Source organism: Acanthamoeba castellanii (genome assembly GCF_000313135.1).
Source record: "Acanthamoeba castellanii str. Neff unplaced genomic scaffold scf7180000084777, whole genome shotgun sequence".
In the NCBI taxonomy this organism is placed as follows: Eukaryota; Discosea; order Longamoebia; family Acanthamoebidae; genus Acanthamoeba; species Acanthamoeba castellanii.
In genome coordinates, this window is record NW_004457712.1 from 1,080,209 (window position 1) to 1,102,495 (window position 22,287).

Genomic DNA, 22,287 nt, shown 5'->3' on the forward strand with positions numbered 1-22,287 from the left:
CGGGTGCACTGGCGGCGGCGGCGGCGGCGGCGGCGGTCACGGCATGCCGCTGATGACGTTGTGCGTTGTGCGTGCCGTGCAGTTGGTCTTCTGGTCGTTCAAGAACCGAAATCGGGCGATGCGGGTGTTGCTGAACCACTGGAACGGGGCCACCGGGCGGCACTCGTCGTTGCTGGACCTGACGACGCTCATGCTCAAGGAGGACACTCCCAACGACAACGACTACGACTACGAGGAGTCCGCGTCGACCACCACCGAGGACAAGAGCGCCACGTGGAGCCCCGCCGAATCGCCCGCCGCCGCCTCCCGGATCAGGCGATCGGGCGACCGGCTGCTCCTGCTCGGCGGCCACAGCAGCGACGAGGCCGAGAGCAAGCAGGCCTACGACTCGCAGAAGCGCAACAGGCGCGGCTCCACACGCCGCCGCCGCTACGACGAGCTCCACGAGGCCGACGACGACGACGCCGAGGACGAGCCGGCGGGTGAAGACGAGCCGGCGGCCGACGACGAGGACGAGCCTGTCGCCAACAACAACAACAGTAACGACGCCGACGTCGGCAACGAACTGTTCGAACGCGAGGCCAAGGCCGACGAGGACCGTTTCGCTGTTGCGGCCGGCAGCGACCTCAACAGCACTATGGCCTTCTTCAGCCTCCTCTCTTCTGGTGCCGCTTCTTACCCCTCTCCCACCACTGTGTGTGTGTGTGTGTGTGTCATGGGGTGGATTGGAGAAAGCTGCGGAGTGATGGCTGACCCCGGGCGGGCGGGGTCTGGGTTGTTGGCTGCAGGGGTGCCGGAGGCGGAGAAGAACAAGCGGGAGGTGGAGGAAAGGGAGCGGGAGGGCCGCGACTTTTGTGGCATCCTCAACGTCACCATCGTGCAGGCCAAGGAGCTGCCTCGCGGCCTCAACGGTGCGTGTGGGATTGCACCAACCCCCAAATCCCCTTTCTTTCTTTCTTTTTTCCCCTTCTCCGCTCTTCACTCCCAACCTGCTTTGCCTCCCCCCCCGGGTTCTCCTTCTCACCGCCCCGCCCCGCTCCCCACCGACTTGCATTCACGAACCCAGGCAAGCCCTCGCCGTACTGCACGCTCGAGTTGGCGCACGGCAGCGAGTATCCCGCGTGGTCCACCAGGCCCGCCATCAAGACTGTCACCCCGACTTGGAAGGAGAAGTTCACCGTGTACGTTACCCACGCACCACACCATTAACAAGCACCACCACAAGCCGGACTTGGCTGTGCTGCACCTCTCACCACGTCATGGCACCTGCCGTGTGTCGTGTGTGTCGTGTGTGTCGTGTGTCGTGTAAATGGGCTGTTCGTGTGGGGGGCGGGTGGGCCGGTGGGTGGGGGGAGGTGCAGGCCTTTCAGGTACTCGGACTTGCAGAGCGAGCTGGTGTTCACAGTCTACGACAGCCGACTCGAGAGGGGGGGCAGCGGCGGTGAACCCGCCAAGCTCGCCGCCGCCAAGGGCCTGCTCATCGGCAAGGCTAAGAGTCCCGCCCAGAAATATCTGAGCCACAAGCTAGGCACGCGCCACAGCCCCTCCACACACGACACAACACGACACGACACGACACGACACGACACGACACAGCACACAGGGCCACTGACGCGCTCGGTCTTTGTCGCTGGTGGTGGTTTTTGGGGGGAATGCAGGGTACACCATCAGGGGCGTGCCCCGGCACGACAAGTGGCTCAACATCGACCCGTCCAAGTCAGAGGGTTTCCGCCTGGAGAACCTCAAGTACTGCAAGTTGCGCATCCAGACACAGTTCATCGGGAGACAAGGTGCGTTCTCCACCATGGGGAGGACCTTTACGCTTCATCATCATCATCATCATCATCATCATCATTTTTATTAGGAGCATGACTATTGTTGGTAGCATTAGTGTTGTTAGTAGCGTTGTTGTGTCTTGTGTCTTATATGCCTCCATGGACTTGTATGTATATATCTTAAATGGAGCGTTCCCCCGCTTGTCCGTCGATCGCAGCGCTGATCCTGAGCTTCTGGCGAGAGTGCGCCAAGCTCTTCGACGTGGACGGCGATGGACACATCAACCGATTGGAGGTGGTCACCCTCCTTGATGCCCTCGGCATGTCCAACCTCACCGACGACGAGATCGACAAACTGGTACCCCTCCCCACTCTCTGCCCACGCACCCCCCCCACCTACCTCATGTATCTCTCTCCTCTCTCCTCTCTCCTCTCTCCTCTCTCCTCTCTCCTCTCTCCTCTCTCCTCTCTCCAACATATTTGGATGTATATATATAAATATCCAAAAATATGCATTACGCCGGGAAATTGCTGAGCACGCCTCCCCCTCCATGTATCCCCCCCCGTTCCAGTTCGAGATGATCGATCGCGATTGCGATGGCATTCTGTCGCCCGAGGAAATCGCCCTCTACATGGAACAGAAGGGTGCGTACCCTCACGACCACGCCCCCGCCTTTATCCCCCTCCCCCTCCCCCGGGAGGGGGAGGTACTGACCGTTGCATGCGTGTGCGTGTGCGTGTGCGTGTGCGTGTGCGTGTGCGTGCAGACAACAGTCTGGCGGCGGTGACCAGGTGCCCTGCGTGCGGCACAGACCTGTCGGGCCACGGCGACTTCATTTTCCATTTGGCGACATGCTACCATCGCAACTCCTCGCGCTTCCGCGACTCCAGTACTCTTCCTCACCACACGTCACACGACACACACAACACGCACAGCCTCACACACGACGGCCATCATGAATGACGCGTCGGTGTGGCGATGGGTGAACTCCAGTCATGGTTGGCATGCTGTCCCCGTTCGGTGCCATCAAGGGCATCACCAACTACATTCCCTTCTCCGGCGAGAAGAAGACCCTCCTCGTCGTCGATCGCGACGTATGCCCATACCCCCCCCCTCCTCCCCCTCCCAACTGGCGTTCAGCGCAGCTGAGCTGAATCACTTTGGGTCTCTTCTCTTCTCTTCTCTTCCTATCCCGGGCGCTCGTGTGTCCGCCCGCCAGACGGGCCACCTCATCGAGGAAAAGATCCCCACCTACATCAGAACAAGCCTCAAACTCATGTACAACACCCGCGCGGCCAAAGGTACGACCCCCCCCCCAGTCCCTCTCCACACGCACACGCGCCACACGGCCGCAAGCTCCGCCCCACCCACGCGCGCGCACCTGCACCGAATGGGTCTCTCTTGCCCTTGAGCAGTAGCACGGATCGTTTATGTTGTGTGTGGTGGCGGCTGGTGGTGGCTGGTGGCTGGTGGTGGCTGGTGGTGGCTGGTGGTCCGCGACCCATTTCGTTTTCTTCCGCTGCACAGCCGTGGGATCGAAGAAAGCGCGCCGCATTCTTCAGCACATGACGGTGAGTGGCGGCAAGCGATCGGATTCGCCAGCGAGTAGGAAGGAGATCAGGCCTTTTATCGAGGTACGGCGCACCACGTCACCGCAGCAGTCTTCTTTTCGTATGTTGGTATTCGTTAGCAGCAGCAGCAGCAGCAGCAGATGTTGAAGTAGTGTTCGTCGTATGTGCCTCAAACCACGCACTCTCCTTTCCCGGCATCGTCGCTATCACTGCAGTTCCACGGCCTCAACCCGGATGAGTTTTTGGAGGACGTGGAGAGCTTCGAGAATTTCAATCAATTCTTCTACCGAAAGCTCAAACCCTCCGTGCGGCCACTTGCCTATCCCAACGATCCGGTACACTCGACACTCGACAACACACACACAACCCTGCTCCTGGGCACCGTGCGGTGCGGGCTAACTCCCGTTCTTCGTCGGCGCACTCGAGCAGAAAATTGCGGTGTCGCCTGCGGATTGCCGTTGTATAGTATTCCCCTCCATCTCCACGGCCACCGAATTGTGGATCAAAGGGTGCGCGTGACTCCCCCCTCCCAATTATTTAACAGCCGGCCAATCACCTCCGCCGGTAGGTGAAGGGATGTCAGCAACAAAGCTCGCTCACTCGTCGCTACACGTTCCCCTCCTCCAACCCTCTCCCCCAATTTCCTCGCTCTCTCTTTGCGTGTTCAGACGAAACTTCAACCTGGAGACTCTCCTGTGCGATCCCGCGCTGGTGGAGCAGTACAAGGGCTGCTCCGTGGGCATCTTCCGCCTCGCGCCCCAGGACTACCACCGATACCACATCCCCGTCGATGGTGCGCCCACGCCCCCTGCGCGACCCCCCCCCTCCCCCTCCTTTCATCCGATCCGATCCGATCTCGCTCGAGTGTCTAACGAGGAGGATGGGCGCGCCCTCGACCCTTGCTCGCTACTGGGCGGGCTGGCTGGCGGTGGGGCTGCAGGCGTGATGGGACCCTCGGTGACCATCGAGGGCGCCTACTACACCGTGGTACGCACCACACGACGACGATGACACACACACAACACACACACACACACACACACCACACACAATGCAATCACTCTGCATTCGTAGCGCCGGCCCGCCACCGGCCACCACTGCGGTGCATTGTATTGGGCTTGGCCGCTCACGCGGTCCCGTTGTGGTAGAATCCGGTGGCCATCAACAACTCCATCAACGTCTACGGCGAGAACAAGCGCGTCCTCACCCAGATCTTCAGCCCACAATTCGGTATGTGCGCACCACACGTCCCCCCGCTCCCCTCGCCACCTCCCCATACCCGGAACCCCCCCCCACCCCACCCGCGTCACCGTCTCTGAGTTCCGGCGTGGGCGTGGGCGTGGGCGTGGCGTGGATGGCGCGAAGGTCCGGTGATGTACGTGACCATAGGCGCGACGATCGTGGGCTCCATCGTGCTGACCACCCGGGAGGGCGACCACGTGAAACGGTACCGTCAAACCCCAACCCCCACCCCACTCTTATTTCTTCTTCTTGCTTCGAAGACCGAACTACCGGGGGGGTCGGTCTTCGAAGCACTACTTCAACATCTGCTGCTGCTGCTGCTGCTGCTGCTGCTGATGGGGTGTCGCGTGTACGATGTCGGGTCGGGTCGGTGTCGGGTCGGGTCGGTGTGGGCGTGGGCGTGGGCGTGGACGTGGACCTGGACGTGGGCGTGGACGTGGACGTGGACGTGGGGCGGGGGGAGAGCAGGGGCGACGAGCACGGGTACTTTGCGTTTGGTGGGAGCACGATCGTGCTGCTGTTCGAGAGGGGCCGTATCAAGTGGGAGGAGGACCTGCTCACGCACAGCGCCAAGCCCGTGGAGACGCTCGTGCGCATGGGGTCCCCCATCGGACGCACCCCCGTCTCGCGCGTACCTCCCTCCTCCCCCTACGAGGGACACCACTCCCTCTTCCGCTCCGTGGGCGCCGCCCAGCAGGACGGCGTTTGATTTGCGCAAAGAAAAAAAAACAACAACAACAACAGTTTGATTTTAGGGCAATGCAAACACCACCCACCACCACTTGTGGGGGGGGGGTAGAGGGGAGGACGTGGGGCACCGGTGGAGTGTGTCCCGGTGGTGCAACGTCGACGTTGTTGCAGGGGGGGGGTTAGCGGTGTCACACGCGGCGGTGGGGTTCTCGCTCGAAGTTTCGCCGACTGTTCCTCCGCCTGTGGGGGGGGTTGAAGTGCCGCACCACGGGCGAAAGAAGATCTGTCACAAACACAACACCGCACTTGGCCGAAAGAGAGGAGAGAGAGACCGCTACTACTACGGTACGAACGTAATGGAGGGCAAGCACGAAGGAGAAGGCGAACAACAGGCGGGCAAGAAGCCCGTGCGTGTATGGATCGACATGTGCGCCGACATGTTCCACTTTGGGCACGCCAACGCTCTGCGGCAGGTACCCCCCCCCCGACACCATCTCTCTCTTTATGTAAACAAAATCTTATCGAGATGGCACCCCCTCCCATTGTGCCCGTTAGAGCGCAAGACCTTTTATTTGTTTTTCTTCTTTGCCCCCCCCCCGAGATGTGTGACCCTCAACGTACCGCTCCATGCACGTACAGGCCAAGCAGATGGGCGATGTTCTGGTGGTGGGCATACATCCCGATGAGGAGATCATTCGCAACAAGGGTCCGCCCGTGATGAACCAGGACGAGCGGTACAAACACATGCCACCTTCTTCATGATATATATATATATATATAGAAATATTGCAGCGGGCCGGGAGCGGTGCGGGCAGGCGAGAGAGAGAAGGTGCTGAGTCACTGGTGGTGGAGGAGTGCCGCTGCCCCGGCCCGAGGAGGACACAATCAGTCAGGCTTACGGGTGCCAAATTGGTGCGTGTGCGTGTCCTTGGTCGTTGTGTGGCGCGTGTCAGGTTGGCGGTGGTGAAGGCGTGCAAGTGGGTGGACGAGGTGACGCTCGACGCGCCCTACCAGACGACGCTGGCCACGCTGGACAAGTTCAACATCGATTTCGCGGTGCACGGGGAGGACATCTCGGTCAACAGCGACGGCACGGACTCCTACGAGGAGGTGAAGAAGGCCGGGCGCTTCAAGTACGTCCCTCGCGCATTCCCTGGCTTGTGTCCGGTGCCCACTACTAAGTATGTACACACGCACGCACGCACGCACGCACACACACACACTCTCGCTCGCTCTCTCGCTCTCTCTCGATTTCCATCCATGGCCGCTCCTCTTTTCCTCCTCCTCTCCTTCTTCTTCTTTCTTCTTCGTGCTCCACCTCTTTTTTGGGGGGGGGTACTGTGGTTCTCGCGCAGATTGATTAAGCGCACGACGGGGGTGTCGACGACGGATCTGGTGGGCCGCATGCTGCTGCTCACCAAGAACCACTTCAACAGAAGCCCGGCGGAGGCGGCAGAGTCGCTGCCGGACCAGCTGCCGAGGCCCAAGCCGGTGGCGTTTTCGTCGCGCATCCTCTATCTGTTCTCCAACGGGAGGTCGCCCAAGGAGGGGGACCGCGTGGGCTACATCGACGGCGGGTGGGACCTGTTCCACGCCGGCCACGTCGAGGCCCTCAAGCAGGCGCGTGCCATGTGCGACTACCTCATGGTGGGCGTGCACAGCGACCAGGACATCAACCGCAGCCGGGGCTCCAACTACCCGATCATGAACCTCAACGAGCGCGCCCTCTGCGTCCTCTCGTGCCGCTACGTCGACGAGGTCATCATCGGCGCGCCCTGGGGCATCTCCGAGGACGACCTCACCAACCTGCGCATCTCGCTCGTCCTCCACGGCGACGAGCGCGACCAGTACTACCCGCTCCCGTCCGCCGACGACCCCTACGCCGCCGCCAAGAAGCTGGGCATCTTCCAGGAGATCAAGTACTCCCAGGGCCTCTCCACCACCTCCATCGTCGACCGCATCATCCACCACCGCCTCACCTACGAAAAGCGCAACAAGGACCGCGAGGCACGCGACCGCCAGATCGCCGAGCAGCAGGCACAGCCCAAGCCCGCCCCGCAGTGAGAAGCTCAGTGAGCCCCACCACCACACATCCCCCCCCCCGAACGCGTGAATGTACAGCCCCACCACCCAGCTGGGTGGTGGTCGCCCCCCCTGTTCGTACGGGGTAATAAACCAATAATAATTATAATTATCAGTCGACGAAGCGGAGCTCCTCGTCGGTGGCGACGGTGGTCGGGCCGCGCCGGATGGGCCGCATCACGCGCTCGTCGAGCAGACAGACGATGTGCACAACCAACTCCCGAAGCGTCACGCAGCGGCGTTCCACCCCTCCCAGCCGCCCTGCAGATTGTAGACGATACGGGAGACGCCAAGCTGGGCACGGCACACGATCCACGTGAATGAACCCAGACAAGAGTTAGAGGCTCGCCGAAAACAGCAAGGAACTGTGTGGCGGGAGGGATGTACGGGGTGCAGTTCCTTCTGGGCGAGTGCGCCACGGTAGCCCTGGCGACAGTAGACCACCACCTGCTGGCGGGGCAGCAGCGCCAACAGGCCGGCGAGGTCGGTGGCGGCCATGCTGAGGAGGCGGCCCAGAGGCAGGTTGATGGCCCCCGCCACGTGCTCCCGCTCGTACTCCTCCCTCTCCCTGCACCGCCCACCCACATATGAGGACGCGATGAGGTGTGCTGCCCCAGCCTTCCGATAGATCTGTGTGTCTTGTGTGTGTGTGTGTGTGTGTGTGTTGTGTGTGTGTGTGTGTGGTGTGTGTGTCCCTCTTCCTTCCTTCCTTCTGACGAGCGGGCGCACACGCACCGGACATCCACCACGGTGTAGGCATCGAGCTGCTCCTTCAGCGCGTCGGGTGAGATCTGGCCCAGCTGCAGCTCCTCCTCCTCCTCCTCCTGCAGCTTCTCGAGCTCGCCCACGAGGTGCTGCTGCAGCGGTTGCCCCATGGCGGCCATCTCCACCTCTACACGCACGCATATTATAGAGAGGTAAAAAAACCACATCGTTAACGGGAAGCTGCTGCCGACCGCCAGGCGGTGGACCACGTGGTGGCAAGATCTCGTGTGTGCGTGTACTTTACACAAAAATAAGGTATCTGGTGTAAGTAGAGAGAGAGAGAGAGACGCGTACCGTAGCCAAGGCGGACGCCGATGTCCGAAGGGGAGGCCCCCTCCGCTGGCGCGCGGAGGCGGTACACGCGCCGCAGTTGTGTCACTTCCTTTGCTGACGACGTGCGCGCCACCGCAGTGCTGGACACCTCCAGCGCGTGACGCTCCGGGTCCGCTGTTCCCTCGTACACTAACCACGCTCCCCCCCCCAAATCTCTGCTTAGTAGCTGTGTTGCCTCGTGGGTGTGGCGTGTAGAAGGCTCCGTCGAACCCTGGGCTATGCCGGTGGGGTCGCACACGAGGAATTCGGCGCGGTGGTGGGGCTGCGGGCGCACATAGCCACACTCGGTGTGCATGGGCTTGTGGGGCGCCTCGGCCGTCCAGGTGCGCTGTGTGTAGGCGAGGAAGGGCTTTCCGCCCACCCGCCAGAACCGCACCTCCTCTCCGTACTCGAATCCTTCTGCACCGGCCGCCACACCACCACCACCAACCACCGTCAGCCCGCAAACACCTCAGCAACTCTCTGCGCAGCAGAAAGATAAATATATATTAATATATATTAATGGTATATATATATATTTGTATAAATGTGTAGGAGCGGGGGCTGTGTACGGATGGTGGGGTAGTGGCCACGCCCCGTGCCCCGCCACGTGCCCACCAGCCACTGCAGCGGCAGCGGCGCTGCCCCCCTCGTGGCATCGGCGGCGAAGGCCACTTGCGCTGGCGGTGCTTGGGGTGGTCTGCTGCACATTTTTGTTTTTGTTTTGTTTTTTTTTGGTGTTTTTTTTGGCGCCACTTCCGCCAGGGTACTGGGTGGGAAACGAGCGAATATTCCTGGAGTAACCACACAAAGGGCTCGAAAATGGGTCGGGGTCGACACTCCCCATTGGCTCCCAGGGCTTGAAGCAAAGGTGCCATCCACTGGGTGGGGACACACTCCATTTGGACGTACACCGCGCCCCCCCACCACAGTAGCCATCTCTGTAGCGATATAGATCCCCGTCGTCGTTCTGAAGGCCAATACCTCGGGCAAGTGTGAATGCCCCTGCCGCTGGTATCTGTCCCTTCTCGTTGCGTGCTTGCCCCCCTGCTGTCATGTCGTACGTGCCTGGACAGTCGGGATCCTTATGCGTGAGTGCGTGTCGTTTGCCCACCTTTCGCCACCGCGTGGCGTGTGGCGTGTGGCGGTGGTGGTCGCTGGCATTGCTGAGGCAGCCGGAGCATCGCGCGTGTCACCGACCGAGACCCCGGTGCCTTGCCAGCCACGCCCGCCATCGCCCACCTCATCCGTCAAAGAGGCCTCCGCTCCATGGACCTCCCGGGGCCAGCAGGGTCCAAGGGGCCGTGGCCACCGACGTCGTCGCCACCAGCACCGCACGCCTGGCAGGCCGAGGAGGAGGACGACGACAACGGCACCACCCACGGCAGCCACGACATTCAGCACCATCAGCTCCATCGGCGCCACCAGCCGCGCCCGACCACCTCCCCCTCCCCCGCTACCGGCAGTAGTAGCGGCGGTCTCCACCGGGAGCAGCAGCAGCAGCAGCAGCCCCTCGAGCACCGCCACCGCCACCGCCAGCAGCAGCAGCAGCAGCAGCAGCAGCAGCAGCAGTCCCCCGATGACGACGACTTCAAGCGTCCCGCCCTGCCCTACCGCAAGCGCACTACCACCGCTACTACCACCTCCTCCTCCTCCTCCTCCACCACCACCACCACCACCACAATGCAGCAGCAGCAGCAGCAATGCGGCGCGGCGGTGGCGGGTCATTTGCTGCCTGCTGCTGTACAGGCCAGGAGCGCGAAGGAGCTGGAGGCCCTGTTCCGCCACCTGGTGCACACCTTCCACGCCAGCGCTCCCCACCACTTGCGCACAGGCGCACCCGCCATCACGACCGCCGCCGCCGCCGCCGATGGTAGCCATGGTGACGGCTTCGCTCCCACTACCACCACCACCTCCACCACCTCCCCCTTATCCGCAGCCGCCGCCGCTGCCGCCACCACCACCACCACCACCACCGTCACCACCGTCACCGCGGCCGCCAGCAGCAGCAGCAGCCGTCGTACCCACGGTCGCGGGCACGCGTACACGAGCAGCGAGAGGGGAATTCCCTTCTCGCCCGTAGGGTATCGTAGCAGTAGAGCAGGAGCAGGAGCAGGAGCAGGAGGATCAGGAGCAGGAGCAGGAGGATCAGCGACGATGAGACGCTACGATCCGGCTTCCACCCTCCCATCAGCTGCGGCGGTGGCTGCAAGAAGCAGCGGTGATTGGCCACCGCCTGTAATCGCGACTCGTGGTTGCGATGCCCCACCGCGACCATCACCAGCAGCCCCATCACCAGCACCAGCAGCACCCAACAAGGAGGGCCTGGCCGGGCACACGGTACCGTACCTTGTTCCCCCCCCCAATGTCGCGAGGCGGGCTTCGCCCCAATGACCACCGGTCTCCCGTTGAGTTGTTGGTCACTTGTCGTGCGGTTCGCCTTCTATCATAGCTGGACATGCTGGCGCAGGGGGTGGAGACCACCACGCGCTGCACGACGGCCTGGAGTTCGCACGCCTTCTGGAACCAACAGTTTGCGAGCTGCCGGCCCATCATGAAGAACTCCTCTTCCTCGGCGCCCTCGCTCCCGGCGACAACTTCGAAGACGACGAAGCCCAGTGTACGCACCGCCCATCTTCCCCCAGCCCTCCAGATGACGATATTTCAACACCCCATCATCATCGAGCACTCTACCATCATTGGGGCGAAGGATGGGCTTATCGCTGCGTGGTCCTCGTTGTGTGTGGTGTGTGTGTGGTGTGTATGTGTGTGTGTGTGAGTGTGTCGTGTGTGTGTGTGTGTGTCGTGTGTGTCGTGATCACGGCAGAATGGGGCGGGATGGAACAGTCCGGGTCGGTACGACCTGCTTCTCCACGCCGCCGCCTCCCACGGTCTCCGGTCGCCCGCTCCGTCCTCGGCGGCGGCGGCGGCGGAGGCGAGTGCTGACGCAGCCCGGGCATTGCGGAAGCGCAAGAGGGAGGAGGAGGCCACCGAGGACGACGAGGAAGAGCCAATCGTGATCACCATGGCTCCTGCAGCTGCTCAGCTTCGTGCGGGGGCGGCAACGGCGTCGGGTCAGGCGGTGATCACCATCCCGCGGACCTACACCCACGAAACAGCCAGCAACCTCTTCGTCTTTGCCGAACTCACGGGTGCGTTCGGGCTCCAGATGCGCCTTTTTTCTCGTTCTTATTTCTCGTTCTTATTTCATCGGGGGGACACAGGGGCGCGCAAGCGAGACATCGCCCTCTCCTTCGACGAGGGGACTCTCCGCCTGATGGCCTCCCGCCAGCCCTCCCTCGCTCCGGTACCCTCCCCACCACAAACACACTCCTCTCTTCTGCCGAGTACGCGGTGGGTAACAGTTGTATGTTGTGTGTGGTGTGTGGTGTAGGCCTCCGATGGGGAGGGTGGATGGGAGGAGGGGGCCAACTACATGGTCACCATGCCACTCCCGCCTTGGGTCGATGACCGACGAATGAGGTGCGTAAAAATCACCTTCTCCACGGGGCTCCTGGAGCTCTGCATCCCCAAAGACCTGGCCCACCACGACGAAGAAGAGTACCCCGTGGCCGCCGCCGCCGCCGGAGCGCCGCCCATCAACGCGGTCGTGACCGTGAGCGGCATCGGGGCCGGGCTGACCTCTAGCGGTCGAGAACAGCGCTGGCGGCCCTCCGGCCATCAGGTGGACCAAGCGACCCTCACCGCCGCCGAGCCTGCTGCGGGGTTCCTCTTTCCCGCGCACGCGGCCTCGGCGTACGCCGAAGCTGTCGGCCACAGCACCCCGCCCACTGAACGGCGGGTCCACTAGTGCTGCGCACACACGACACGCGACACACACACACACCACTGTCTAAACGCAACTGCATTCATCATCGCCGCGAAAGGGAGGTGGTGGTGGTGGTGGGGGGGGAGGTCGTTCAGGTCAGGTGACAATGGGATGGACGTCCCACACGGCCTTCATCCGCACCACCAGAGTGTTGAGTGCGTCGATGACCTTTTTGCGGTAGGCCCCGTACCGCCGTGCCTCGTCGTCAGTGGGCGTGTGGGCGAGCATCATCGCCACAATCGACGACATGGCCCCGTACAGCCCGTGCGAGCCCGCCACAATCGCCGCTCGCCTCTTGTCGTCGTCCTCGTCGTCAGCACTGCGGGGCTCGGCGCCTGACTTGACTTGCTTTTTGGTTGCCGCCTTGCTCTTGCGCGTGCTCTTGCTCTTTTGGTGGTCTGCGTCATCTTTGTTCGGCGCGTCGCTGGTGCTGGTGCTGCTGTCGCTCTCGTCGCTGCCTTCCGTGGGTCGCGTGTTGCTGCTGCTGCACGCCTTCTCCTTTCCGAGGGTTCGGTCTTTCCCCACCTGCTCGATGGTCTCCTCGGCCACGCGAACCTGCGTTCGCCAGCAACCGCCCGCCTCTCAGTACAGGGACGCTGCGACACACACACACACACACACGCACCACACGACACACACGGACGACAGGCACCGCTGCTAGCACGCATACCATTTCCTTGGCGGCAGCCACGAACCAATCCAAATCGAGAGTCCACTCTCCGGCAACCACGTGTGGCTCCCACAGACGCGCCTGAAATCATCACGCCACCCACGCGGAAACACAACACAACACAACACGCAGCAGCGGCAGCGGTGGGGGATCAAACGGCGAATCAGCTCCACCCGCGAGTGTTGGGCTGTGTGGTGGTAGCGGCGGCGGCGGCGGTGGCGGCGGCGGCGGGATGGGCGAATGACGTCGCGGTAGGTGGGTAGGTACCTGGATCTGGGCACGCAGATCGTTGGCAAAGCTGCGCAGGGTATCGCACATCCGCCCCACGTTCTGGTCCCTGCCAGCCGTGGTTTGGGTTGGTTTGGGTTGGGTTTGGTTGGTATCGCACGCGGGAAGAGGCCTGTCGGCCAAGAAACATATCCACCAAATGCGAGTGCGTGCGGAGCCTGGTGCTATCTACCAGCCATCACCAGCCACCACCACCCACCCACCACCAGCCAGCACCAGCCACCACCAGCCACCACCAGCCAGCACCAGCCAGCACCAGCCACCACCAGCCACCACCAGCCAGCACCAGCCAGCACCAGCCACCACCAGCCACCACCAGCCAGCACCAGCCACCACCACCACCACGCCCGCCAGTAGTGAGGGGGGGCTATCGAGAGTGAGAGAGAGAGAGAGGGGTCTGGGTACGAGCTCGTACCGCTTCCATTGCTTCCATTCGCGTCGCTGGGTGCGGGCTTCTCTGCGCGCGCGTCGCTCGGCCTTGCGGCGGGCCTTGTCCTGGGCGGCCCGAGGCGTGAGGACTTCCTCATCGCTGTCCTCGTCTGCGGCTGCGGCTACCGGGTGGTCGGGGTCGGCGGGAGCCTCGGCCGCGTCAACGTTGTGGTGGTGGTGGTGGTGGTGGCCTTCCGTTTCGATGCTCGCGGGGGCGGCATCCAGGGCCATGTCGGCCTCGAAGATGAAGGCCAGGGGCTTCTGCAGCCGCTTTTCCTGCTTGCGCGACGCCCGCGTCACCGCGCGAGGCGCTCTCGGTGGCGGCCTCCCCCTGCCCAGGTGTTCGATTTCGCGCGGCGACGACGGCGCACTGCCCGAGCGCGGCGACGGCGAGAGCGAGGAGGCCGCCGAAGAGAGCGAAGTCTTGAGCGAGCGATCCGCCGCGTCCGCCTCACTCTCCGAGGCCTGCTGCTGCTGCTGGTCGCCCCTGCCACGCAACGTCGTCGTGGCGATCGCCGAAGTCGACGACGACATTCGCTCCCGCGGAGACGCCGACTTGTGGGCGGCCTTGTGTCGCTTGCGATCGTCCAGGAGACCGGCGGTCGTCGACACTTCCGGCTGTGACCGCAGCCGGCGGAGGCTTATGCTCCTCTTCTTCTTCCCGCTCCCACCGTTGCTGGCCTCGGCCGGCTGCTGTGCGTCGCATTCGTCCGGCGCATCGCTGTCCTCCGTGCGCCTGGCCAGGTCGACGTTCCTCTCCATGGCCTCGAAGCCCCGAATCACGCCCTCCATCGCCTGCACCGTGCTCGCCACCGCTGCCCTCTCCTCCTCCAGCTCTGTCGTGTCGTTGGTCGTGTCGTGTCGTTGGTCGTGTCGTGTCGTTGGTCGTGTCGTGTCGTGTCGTTGGTCGTGTCAGCAGAGCGGAGAGAGAGAGAGAGAGCGAGAGGCTGGTGCGTGCGGTACGAGCGGTGGGTCGTTTCCAGAGGAGCTTGAGGGCGGCGATGAGGGCGCTGAGGTCGTCGATGATGTTGGTGCGGAAGAGCCCAAAGTTGCGGAGTGCCAGGGACAGATCCTCCTCGCCGTCGCCATCGTCGTCGCCGCAGCCGCGGGGCGAGGCGGGAGTGGAGGCGGAGGCGGCGGAGGCGGAAGAGGCGGGGGGAAGCCTGAGGAGGTCGTCGAGCTTGAGGAGGCTGGCGCGGAGGGCTCTGGCGCGGGCGATGGCGGCGTCGCCGCCCTGGCGGTCTTCGCTGAGGGCGATGAGGTGCTTGCCGCTGACGAGGACGCCCCGAGTGACGAAGAGGAACCAGCGCAGGTCGAAGGTCCACTGGCCGTGGGCCACGAGGGTGGCCTCGCGGGCGGAGATCAGATGCTTGACGAGGCCGTGGTGGCACTCACGCACACAGCGGCCCAGCTTGCGCATCTGCTTCTTGCGCCGCTGGCTGTCCTTCCGGCCCAGCTTGCGCTCCCGCTTGTCCGTCTCGCGCCGGGCCTGGTCGGCGCGTTGGCGGCGGAGGCGCGCGTCCTCGTCCTTGTCCTGCTTGCTCTGCTTGAGGAAGGCGTCGATGGACCGCATCTCGAGCTGCCGCGAGTGCCACGACCTCCGCTTCTCGTTCACCATCCTCGCGCGCGTCGTCAGCAGCGCCGGTGGCCCTTCGCCGCCGCCCTCGCCCTCGCCCTCGCCCACGCCCGCCTTGCCGGAGGCTAGAGTGGTGGTCGGCGAGCGTGGGCTCGTGAGGGGGCTCGTGGCCCGCTCGACCTTGAGGTGCAGCGAGGACAGGTGCTCCATGATGTCGTGGAGGGCGCCCGGCTCCACTTCCTCCTCGCTCTCCTCGCTGCTCACGGCTGCCAGCATCCGGGTCTTGAGTTCCTGCAACCGCTCGCCCTCCTCCTTCACGGCCGTCGTCACCGCCTTGGCCATGCCCTGCACGTTCTCCTTCACGCCCCGCGCCTTGGCCGTCACCTTGGCCTTGGCCTTTTCTATTGTCATGGATCCCACCACCGGTGCACCCCGATCAGTGTCGTGTGTGTGTGTGCGTGCGTGCGTGCGTGCGTGCCGTGTGCGTGCCGTGTGGAGACATTCAAGCTGAAAAAGGGAGAGGGGGGGGGTGGCCGCACCGGTGAGCGTGTTCTTGTACTCGTCCACCGTCTCCAGGAGTCCTCGCGAATCGTCGACCAGCTTCCTCGCTTGGAGGGCGAGGCGCATGAACTGCCGACGCGCCCTCACCCGTCAGAACGCGCGCGTTGGTCCAATTTTGCACACGCACCGCCGCGCACGCGCACGCGCAACGGCACACGGAGGAGAGAGGGCGCACCGTTTGCTTGGACTTCTTGCGGAGGTAGAGGAGGGTCTTCTTGTTGGTGTCGAAGAAGACCTTGACGCGCGTCTTGAATTTGTCTTCGTCAAAGTCGTCGACGTCCATGACGTCGGGGTCCGTGAGGGCGGACACTTCGTTCAGCTGCCGCACGCCCTCCTCGGCGTTGGCCATGAACTGGGCGGCCTCGGCCTGCTCCTGCTCGAGGTCAATCTCGTCGTCGCCGTCAGGCGCCTCCTCCTCCCCCTCCGCCTCCACACCGCCGACCTCGGCCTCGTCGTGGCCCGCGGAAGAAGCGGGGTCGGCAGTGGCGGGGGTCAGGGCCGTCATCTGGGCAAGGAGCGTGGCGGCCCACTGTTGCGTGGTCTCGGCCTCGACGACGGGCACACGCTTCCGCGATTTCTTGAGCTCCAGGTCGTCGAGGTCGGCCAGCAGGCGCTCCACCGGTAGCGAAGCCGATGTGCTGGTGGTGGTGGTGGTGGTGGTGGCCACGGCCACCTGGTGGTGGCTGGCGGGCTGGTTCATGGACGAGCTGCTCCGGGAACTCCAGAGGCGTGCGAGGGCGGCCACGAGGTCGTCGGCGTGGCGGAGAAGATCATCGCGGTGGTCCTGGAAGCGCTTCTTGACCTTGACCTCCGTGCCGAAGTGCTGCTCCATGAGGCCCACCATCTCCCGCACCGCGAGCCCCATCCCCGCCACGTGGGCCTCCACCACCCTCTCCGCCGACCCGCTCTCCACGTCCGGACAACTCTCTGCGTCGTGCATCGTGTGTCGTGAGTCCCCGCACGCGCGTGAGAGAGAGAGAGAGGAAAGACTTGAGTGGAGACGGATTGCACCACCACACACGACACGCGCGCGGGCAATGCCAAGGGGGAAGCGGGACCAACACGGGAAGAAGCGTGTGGTGGGTGGGCGGGCGGGTACCCAGGGCGGCGCGCAGGATTTCGCGTACGATCATCACCAGCCAGTCGACTTCGGTGCGCCATCCGCCACCGTTGAGGTAGAAGGGCTTGGCCAGCTTCTCCTTGAGCGTCTCCACGAGGTACACCACCTGCTCCTGCATGGCCCTCACTCTGCGCACCCACCCACCCAGCCAGCCAGCCAGCCACCACGGGTGTGTCATGTGGCGCGAAGCGAGGGAAATGGCGGTGGGGGGGGGCAGAATGAATGGGGAGGGAGGCATTCGAACCGCTTCTTGGTCGTCCTGAGGCGCTCTTCGGCGATGGATGTGCCGCTGGCGGCGGCCGCGGATGTGCCCTCAGCAGCAGCAGCAGCAGTCTGGTGGTCGCGGAGGACGGTGAGGGCCTTGTGGACGGTCACGAATCCGTCGCGCGTGTTATCCGCCAGGTAGCCCACGTAGGCCGCATTACGGCCCCCCGCGCTCCCGTCCATCGTTGGCGGCGAGTCGGCCCCGCTCTCGTCTGCCACGGCGGCGGTATGGGCCTTGCCCTTGCCCTTGGCCCTGGCCTTGCCTTTGCCCTTGGGGTCGTGGTCGGGCTGCTGCTGGTGCTGCTGCTGCTGGCCTCCTTCGCGCAGGCCGGCTTGTGCGGCTCGCCAGAGGTGCCACTCGAGGAGGAACTCGGCGGCGTTGTTGAAGCCCAGCAGCGTGAGTTCCCGCACTGGCCCGCCCTCGGCGATCTTGCGCACGTGGCCCACCAGCGCATCCACGGTCACGCGGAACCACCCCACCAAATCCTGCTCCTGCTGCTGCTGCTGCTGCTGCACCGTGATCCGTGCGCACGTACGGTGAGTGGTGGCGAGAAGAGGAGCACAAGCACGCCAGCACGCCAGCACGCAAGCACGTGAGGGTACAGACCAGGAGGAGTTGAGGGTCGGCCGACGCACACAGGCGCGCCTTGTCGAGCAGCTGGTGGGCGGCGGCGAGGGCCAGGTCGATCTTGTCCCTTTCGCGTTGGCGGGCGGCGTCGCGCTTCTGCTTTTCGCGGTCCTGCCGCAGGAGCTGCCACTCGCGGCGCGAGTTGTCGAGCTCCTCGCGGGTGCGCTCGAAGGTCTCCTCGTTGGTGCGTGCCCGCTGCTCCTGCTCCTTCCGGCGCTCCTCCTTGCGCCTCTGCCGCTCCACCTCGGCGTCGGCGGCCGCGTTCATGTGGAGGGCCACCTTGATCTCCTTCTGGTTGCGGCTGTTGAGCAGGCCCGACCCTTGGCCCACTCGGCTGCCGCTCCCCTGCTGCTGCTGCTGGACCCCTCTCCTCTCCTCTGTCGGCTTGATCCCCGCCGCCTCTGTCGCTCTGCCGCTCTCCCCGCCCTCGCTGTCGCTGTCGCTGCTGCCCTTGGGGGGACGCCGCCTCTGGCTCGTCTCCACTCCGACCAGCCACTCGCGCTGCATGACGATGCTCTTGTTGGAGGCCACCAGCGACCCCACGGGGCACGCCTCCACCCACCGCTCCGTGGCCTCGAGCGCCTCGCCCTCCACCCCGCACCACGACGAGGAGGAGGGGCGAGCGACAGCCATGAGCTGGGCGGCCAGGGCGTGGAGGTCGTGTAGCGCCGGCGGGAAGGCGCGAGGCGGATCGCAAGGCAGGGCGTCATCGTTCCACACCAACCGGCTCCCGTGGATGTAGTCCTCCTGTACCACCACCACCACCCCACCCCCCGCCGCCGCCGCCGCCGCCACAGATATCGTGAGTGCGAGTGCGACCGAGAAGCAAACCGACGCCACAACCGGTGGCGGGGTTACGGCTGGCGACGTGGTGGATGGAGCAATGGAGGAGGGAGGAGGAGCGCTACGCACCAGGTGGCGGAAGAGGGTCCTGCGGAGCTGCCGGAACTGGAGCATGAAGTCGTCGTCCTCGCGGGCCGTCCACTTGCGAGGTCGCTCGAGCGACTGAGGTTCCTCCTCTTGCCCCTCTTTCTCCTCCTCGACCGCTCCCGAGTGCTGCTCGACCTGGGCGGCGGCGGCGGCGGCGGCGCGGCAGGCGAAGCGCTGGCGTGTGAGAAGGCCCACCATGTCCGCGAGGCTCTTTAGGAAGGCCTCGAGGCAGCCCCGCAGGTGCTCCCACGTGTGGGGCGCACTGGTCTCGTGGATGGTCATATGTGTGATCTCCACCAGCTCCTTCCCTGCAGCAACGTTGGTTATGGTCGGGTTGGTGGTCGTGGTGATAGAGAAAGGGTGAGCGAGTGAAGTGAGTGGAGTGGAGTGGAGTGGAGTGGAGTGGAGTGGAGTGAGTCAAGTGAGTCAAGTGACGGAGGGCAGTACCGAGGAGGGCGAGCCAGAGTGGGCTGATGAGTTGGATCCAGCGGAGGTCGAACAGCTCGCCCTCGTCGAAGAGTTCGTTGGAGGCGACCGGTCGTCGCCAGAACCGCTCCTGCATGCGGCGCTTGATGGCGGTGACCAACCGGCGGAGCCGCTCGATGCGCCGGATGCGGTGCATGACGCGGTCCGGGGCGGGCGAGGCGATGACGGGGGGAGCCGGGTGGTGGTGGGGTGCGAGGAGGTACTTGTGGAGGAGGGCGTGCAGCGAGAACGAGGCCCGCCGGACGTGGGCCCGCTTGGCGGCCATGGTGGCCATCATGACCTTGTTGGTCTGCTTCCGGAAGGAGACGAACGCCAGGAGCAGGTCGATCGACGCGGCCACGAGCGGACGGATGAGGTCGGCGAACGGGTTGTGGTCGGTGTCGAGCTCCTCCACCTGGATCTCGCCCGAGAAGACCGAGAGGTTGTCGATGTTGTTGGTCTTGGTGTCGGCCAGCAGCCGGCGGAGCAGGTAGGGGAGAGCGTGGCGGATGTTGCGCACGAGCACCTCGACCACCACCTTGAACCACCCCTCGTCAAAGTCGCCCACCCGCAGGTGGCCCTGGCACTGCGCCATCACCTCCTCCAGACTCTTGATGCTCCTCCTGATGCTCCACTCGGTGTGCTTGCTGCACGCCTAGACGACACACACGACACACACACGACACACACGACACACACGACACACACGGAGAGCGGGTGAGAATGGAGGAAGAGGATGAAGCCCGGCTACATGAGCTATCTAATTTATCTATGGATAGAAACTGTTTACATGGTAACGGTACCTGGGTGGCGGCAGAGTCGGCGGCGGGGTCATCGCCCGGCGGGGCGGCGGGGAGGGTGGCCAGCTTGCGGGTGAGGTGGGAGCCCCAGGCCTGGATGTGGAGGTCCTCCTTGGGGTCCTTGCTGCGGCGGCGCCACCGCTTCACGCGCAGCTTCATCATTCGCTGGTGCTCGGGGTCGGACGTGATGAGCTGCACCAGTTCGCCGTGGACGCGCTCCAGCTCGGCCATGACCTCGCCCAGCTGCTGCCCGGTGGTGGCGGAGGAGGCGGCGGCGTAAAATCGCGACCGGAGGTCTTTGAGTCGGCGTAGCCCCTTCTGGAGCTCCTCGCGCTTGTCGCATTCCTGACCGAAGGCGCGCATGCAGCTCATGCTCAGATCGAGGGCGAACAGCAGCTCCACCTGCCGCTCCTCGTCCGCCTCCGGCTCGGGCTCGTGCCCCGGCCCGTCCTTTTCATCGCCTCCCACCGGGCTGCCGTGCGGACGAAAGGCGAGCGCCTTCTTGAACAGCTTCTCGGCCGCCTCGAGCGGTGTAAGGACTGACGCCGTCCGCGAAAACGCGTCCAGGCACAGGGCCTGCCGGAGTAGGTAGAGGGGAGGGGGGATGGAGGAGAGAGGGGGGGGGTTATGAGCAACGCGGCCTTCTCACTCCCCCTCCCCCCCAAGATTGATTGCCCACGAGCTCACGCGTGCTCAGGGTAAGTGTTCAGAGAGGGAGGGCGTGTGTGTGTGTCTCCGTCGACGAAGAGGAAGGCGTACGACGTAGGTCATGATGGACTTGTCGTCGGGCTTGGAGTCGACCACTTCAGAGACCGAAATGAGCTGCGGCACGCCCCATACGGAGTTGAGTAGGCCGAACACCTTCTCCAGCAACTCCCGCTGCACGCACACGCACACGCACACGCACACGCCACGAGTCAGCCCGCCCGCCCTCGACGAACAACGGAGAAGCCGGGAGGGGAGGGGGGGAGGGGAGTGCGCGTGGCGCCACACCATGGTCATGCTGGCGGGCTCGCTGGGGAGGAGGTCGGGCCGGTGCTTCTTGACCATGTGGAAGAACACCGATCCGTCCTGGAAGGCCGTATCAAAATTGCTCACCACGGCTGCCTGCGCGGTGGCGGTGGGCTGCAGCGTGGTCGCGGCACAACCAACTTGAGAATGAGTCTCGGACAAACATACAGCAGCGGAAAAGAAGGCACAATAAAAAACACACACGACATGACCAACGACACGACACACAGCATACACATGTGATACACGACACGATTGGAGAGGGACAATGCCTGCTGCTGCTGCTGCTGCTGCTCAGGAGGCTGTTGGCGAGGAGAACTAGGAGTGATGAGGGAAGCGCTGGAGTGGTCGTCTTGGTCCTGCAGGAAGTTGTTGAGCCGCTCCAGCAGCCTGTCCTTGGCTGCGAACCATTCATCCACCCAACCAGCCACCAGCAGCAGCCACCACCAGCAGCCACCACCGGTTAATGAAAATGGTGAGCGCACACAAGAGCCGGCCGGCCACAGCACAAGCATGGGACGCGACGAGCAATGCGCAAGAGGAGAGGCCCTCGCACCGGTGCCACCATCTTCGAGTTGGAGCTCGTAGTGCATGATGAAGTGCCAGATGAGGGCCACAATTAGCTTGAGGTCGCACTCTTCCACATCTGTTGCCGCAACGTTGTACGACACACACACACCAGCGCACACACGCACAAGGTCACTACAGCGCCATCAAGAGGGGAGGGGAGGGGAGCATGCGCTAGCGACAGCGAGAGTAGGGGGGGGGGTAGGAACCCTCGGCGGAGATGTTTTGCAGCTTCATCTTCTGGTCCCGCATGACGTTGAAGCAGTGGAAGAGGTTGTTTATGCGGTGGATCTTCATTTTGGCGTTTTTGTTCAGGCCCGTCACGGACTCGCCGCTGAGGTCCTTGAGCAGCTTGGCCAGCAGCAGACCTGATGAGTGTGAGTGCGTGAGTGCGTGCGTGAGTGCGAGTGCGTGCGTTGGCAATTCATCACATGTGCGCATGCCCCCTCGTCGGCTGGCCGGGTCAAGTAACGACTGGGCGGTGCGTACCATCTTGGAAGGCTGTCGAAAGGGCTTTGATCTGGCGGTGCGGTGGCAGGTAGTTGTTGCACCAGCCTCGGAACGACTAGAAGTGCAACGACACCACGACGAACGTGAGACAAAGAGTGAGTTCTTCATCTTTTTGCGCCTTCATCTACGAAGGACATTGCTACCTCCCCCTCCCAAGAAATAAGAAGGGTTTCCACCTTATACTGCATGCGCTGCCATGGC

General features: G+C 63.8%; 6 protein-coding genes across 6 annotated transcripts in view; 4 read left to right on the forward strand and 2 right to left on the reverse strand.

The window, feature by feature from the left end:
* Nucleotides 1-5,298, forward strand: part of ACA1_295150 (phosphatidylserine decarboxylase) — a gene marked incomplete at both ends in the record, with an annotated part of 6,514 nt that extends 1,216 nt beyond the window's left edge. The window contains 18 exons of the mRNA XM_004368138.1: nt 83-665; nt 789-911; nt 1,067-1,181; nt 1,362-1,495; nt 1,659-1,790; nt 1,994-2,133; nt 2,348-2,420; nt 2,543-2,665; nt 2,770-2,870; nt 2,996-3,077; nt 3,304-3,410; nt 3,563-3,682; nt 3,777-3,856; nt 4,016-4,140; nt 4,288-4,334; nt 4,496-4,577; nt 4,713-4,794; nt 4,881-5,298. Coding sequence (XP_004368195.1) covers nt 83-665; nt 789-911; nt 1,067-1,181; nt 1,362-1,495; nt 1,659-1,790; nt 1,994-2,133; nt 2,348-2,420; nt 2,543-2,665; nt 2,770-2,870; nt 2,996-3,077; nt 3,304-3,410; nt 3,563-3,682; nt 3,777-3,856; nt 4,016-4,140; nt 4,288-4,334; nt 4,496-4,577; nt 4,713-4,794; nt 4,881-5,298 — 2,667 coding nt within the window. The remainder of the gene's footprint in view (nt 1-82; nt 666-788; nt 912-1,066; nt 1,182-1,361; nt 1,496-1,658; nt 1,791-1,993; nt 2,134-2,347; nt 2,421-2,542; nt 2,666-2,769; nt 2,871-2,995; nt 3,078-3,303; nt 3,411-3,562; nt 3,683-3,776; nt 3,857-4,015; nt 4,141-4,287; nt 4,335-4,495; nt 4,578-4,712; nt 4,795-4,880) is intronic.
* Nucleotides 5,299-5,635: 337 nt separating this feature from the next.
* Nucleotides 5,636-7,343, forward strand: ACA1_295260 (CTP:ethanolaminephosphate cytidylyltransferase; the record flags this gene model as incomplete). Its single annotated transcript, XM_004368139.1, has 4 exons — nt 5,636-5,752; nt 5,919-6,013; nt 6,233-6,412; nt 6,635-7,343. The coding sequence occupies 4 exons, from the start codon at nt 5,636-5,638 to the stop codon at nt 7,341-7,343; spliced, it is 1,101 nt and encodes a 366-aa protein (XP_004368196.1).
* A 246-nt stretch (nt 7,344-7,589) lies between these two features.
* On the reverse strand, nt 7,590-9,147 carry ACA1_295270 (rhodaneselike domain containing protein; the record flags this gene model as incomplete). The annotated part of the gene is made up of 7 exons (XM_004368140.1): nt 7,590-7,655; nt 7,749-7,929; nt 8,097-8,253; nt 8,421-8,465; nt 8,506-8,588; nt 8,670-8,858; nt 9,011-9,147. Coding segments are annotated over 7 exons (858 nt in total), but the record flags the coding sequence as incomplete, so codon positions are not given.
* Nucleotides 9,148-9,493: 346 nt separating this feature from the next.
* On the forward strand, nt 9,494-10,599 carry ACA1_295280 (uncharacterized protein; the record flags this gene model as incomplete). The annotated part of the gene is made up of 4 exons (XM_004368141.1): nt 9,494-9,498; nt 9,614-10,311; nt 10,378-10,458; nt 10,535-10,599. The coding sequence occupies 4 exons, from the start codon at nt 9,494-9,496 to the stop codon at nt 10,597-10,599; spliced, it is 849 nt and encodes a 282-aa protein (XP_004368198.1).
* Nucleotides 10,600-10,992: 393 nt separating this feature from the next.
* ACA1_295290 (uncharacterized protein) lies at nt 10,993-12,249 on the forward strand (the record flags this gene model as incomplete). Its single annotated transcript, XM_004368142.1, has 4 exons — nt 10,993-11,058; nt 11,266-11,590; nt 11,663-11,745; nt 11,833-12,249. The coding sequence occupies 4 exons, from the start codon at nt 10,993-10,995 to the stop codon at nt 12,247-12,249; spliced, it is 891 nt and encodes a 296-aa protein (XP_004368199.1).
* A 114-nt stretch (nt 12,250-12,363) lies between these two features.
* Nucleotides 12,364-22,194, reverse strand: ACA1_295300 (calponin domain containing protein; the record flags this gene model as incomplete). Its single annotated transcript, XM_004368143.1, has 19 exons — nt 12,364-12,822; nt 12,938-13,018; nt 13,205-13,337; nt 13,641-14,490; nt 14,618-15,631; nt 15,770-15,860; nt 15,967-16,718; nt 16,891-17,039; nt 17,156-17,685; nt 17,783-18,550; nt 18,716-19,041; nt 19,181-19,853; nt 20,002-20,574; nt 20,758-20,877; nt 20,992-21,101; nt 21,263-21,409; nt 21,566-21,655; nt 21,786-21,944; nt 22,170-22,194. The coding sequence occupies 19 exons, from the start codon at nt 22,192-22,194 to the stop codon at nt 12,364-12,366; spliced, it is 7,050 nt and encodes a 2,349-aa protein (XP_004368200.1).
* Nucleotides 22,195-22,287: the final 93 nt, after the last annotated feature.